The 2500-nt window shown below is 41.4% G+C and overlaps 1 protein-coding gene across 1 annotated transcript in view; it reads left to right on the top strand.

Annotated features, from left to right (window-relative positions):
• Window positions 1-2500, top strand: part of syne1a (spectrin repeat containing, nuclear envelope 1a) — a gene marked incomplete at its 5' end in the record, with an annotated part of 157820 nt that overhangs the window by 105165 nt on the left and 50155 nt on the right. Inside the window, one exon of the mRNA XM_083688496.1 lies at window positions 1048-1191. Coding sequence (XP_083544622.1) covers window positions 1048-1191 — 144 coding nt within the window. The remainder of the gene's footprint in view (window positions 1-1047; window positions 1192-2500) is intronic.

Below are 2500 nucleotides of genomic sequence, written 5' to 3'. Positions count from 1 at the left end.
AAAGCGACTTACAACAAATACATTTGTCTAAGTAAGTGAATCATCTATCCATCAGTCATCATAAGAAAAAGTAATCTATGCTCGGACCAGGGGCTATTGGCAGTCACAATGCTAGAAGAAAGGAAGATTTATTTATTTTTAAATGTATTTTCAGGAGAGAAACTTGCACAGGGATGTGTAGTAATGTGTAAGCTACTGTTATATTCAACTGACTCAATGAAACGGTGGAGGGAGATGGTGGGTGGATGGGTACTACACAGGGGGGGGTAGTGGGACACATTGGTTCCCCATTTTCAATGAAGTTATTTACAACCTGGTGCCCAAATAGGTGTTTAAAACAGCTCATTTTATTTCTGATTCACCCAAAAGACACTTCATGTAGTATATCTAAGGAAATTAATATGCAATTAAAATGTCTTATATTGGATCTCATAATCAGGTCACCCACTTCAACTTCAAAGAGTCCTAATAGAGAGAGAAGAGAGAGAGAGAGAGAGAGAGAGAGACAGAGAGAGACAGAGAGAGAGAGAGAGAGAGAGAGAGAGAGAGGGGAAAAGGGATGAAGTTGTTTATAACCTGGTACCAAAAAAAAGTGCCGTGCAATTCATTACTATGGTGAACTTTTGAGAAAAGCTTGTGATTCTGTAATGACAGGGAAAGCTTGGAGTTTGTTATTGACTAAAGGAAGCTTTCTAGTGAGGATCAATGTCCTCTCTGTGCTCTTTTCTCAGTAATATCTTCTTTGCTTCATGGCTAATTTTGTTGTTAAGCTCATTTTGCTGTAGATTAAGTCTGGGGAAGGATAAGATGACCTTGAATCAGCTTTTAAGGAGATAGAAAAAAAAACAACTGAACCTCACTATGTGCCAGAGTTGGGGTCAATTCCATTTCAATTCAGACAACAGAAGACGTGAATTAAAATTCTAATTTAAGAACTGAAAAGTCATTCATTGCAAGTTCAAAGTGCTTGAATGGAATTTAGAATTCACGTCACCTGTATTGACTACATTGAAATGGAACTGAACCAAATTGCACTCTCTTTCCCAGGAGGCTGTGGTGCAGTATGAGCAGTACGAACTGGAGGTGAGGAACCTGCAGAGGTTGATAGAGGAAGCCCACCACATCATCCAGGACCGCCCCGTCTCAACCAGTAATATACATGAACTACAGGCCCAGATACATCACCATGAGGTAAGACACACACACACACACACGCACACACACACACACATACACACACACACACACACACACACACACACATAAACACGCGCACACACACACACACACACACACACACACATAAACACGCGCACACACACACACACATAAACGCACGCACGCATGCACACACGCACACACACACACACGCACACACACACACACACACGCACACACACACACACACACACACACACACACATAAACACGCGCACAAACGCGCGCACACACACACACACACACACACACACACACACACACACACACACACACACACAATACACACAAGTGTTCATGCCTCATTAGATAAGGCCATCATTCACCTCTACTGTTGACTGTTCTCTACTGTATGCAATTAGAGATGGAGGAAAACACTCTCTTGGTTCACTGAGTTCACATCCATGATGATATAAAGCACACAGTCTGCAAAATAGCTACTGTGGGGGTGAACAACAATAGAAAAACAACCACACTTACTGTATATTAATCTGTACATGAGGAGGAAAAGCATTCAAAAGATGAGCACCGAAACTCCTTTGCTTTCATTTGACAGTGAGCAAAGAGTTCAGGAAATGTTATTTTAAACTGTGGTGTTTGAGGTGCAGTAGTTTCATGTTGAAGATGAATATCTTAAACCTAGCTATGCCATAGATTTATCATTGACACAACTGAAAGCAAATGATGCTTAAAACAGCTCATTTTATTTCTAATTCACTCAAAAGACACTTCATGTGGTATATCAGAGGAAATTGGATATGGAAATCAAATGTCTTATATTGGATCTCATAATCAGGTCACCCACTTCAACTTCAAAGAGTCATAATGGGGAGAGAGAGAGAGAGAGAGAGAGAGAGAGAGAAAGAGAGAGAGAGAGAGAGAAAGAGAGAAAGAGAGAAAGAGAGAAAGAGAGAGCGGAAAAAGGAAATTGTTTACCATCTGTGACTCATATTTCCTGTGTGCATAATATTCTCCATTTGCTGTTGCTTAAACCTGCTGTCTCACATCTATCCTCAACATGACAGGGTCAGGATAGACACATATATAAACAGTGTTCCTGCACCCAGCCATTTCACATGGGCCCTGCTTCTCTCTCTAGCTCCAACACAACCTCCCAGTCTCCTATTATCTGATATTGCGTGCCAAGGGCTATATTCTGCCCTTGGATACGACTCTGATGTGATAGAGTGTAACTTTATACTTGACTGCAGCACCAGACTGCGGCGGTTATGCTGCAGTTTGACTCTGCTGAGTGTGTGTTTGATCAGGATGGTGCAGTCAA

The sequence above is a fragment of the Argentina silus genome, assembly GCF_951799395.1.
Source record: "Argentina silus genome assembly, chromosome: 17".
In the NCBI taxonomy this organism is placed as follows: domain Eukaryota; kingdom Metazoa; phylum Chordata; class Actinopteri; order Argentiniformes; family Argentinidae; genus Argentina; species Argentina silus.
This window is presented reverse-complemented; position numbering and strand designations above follow the sequence as displayed.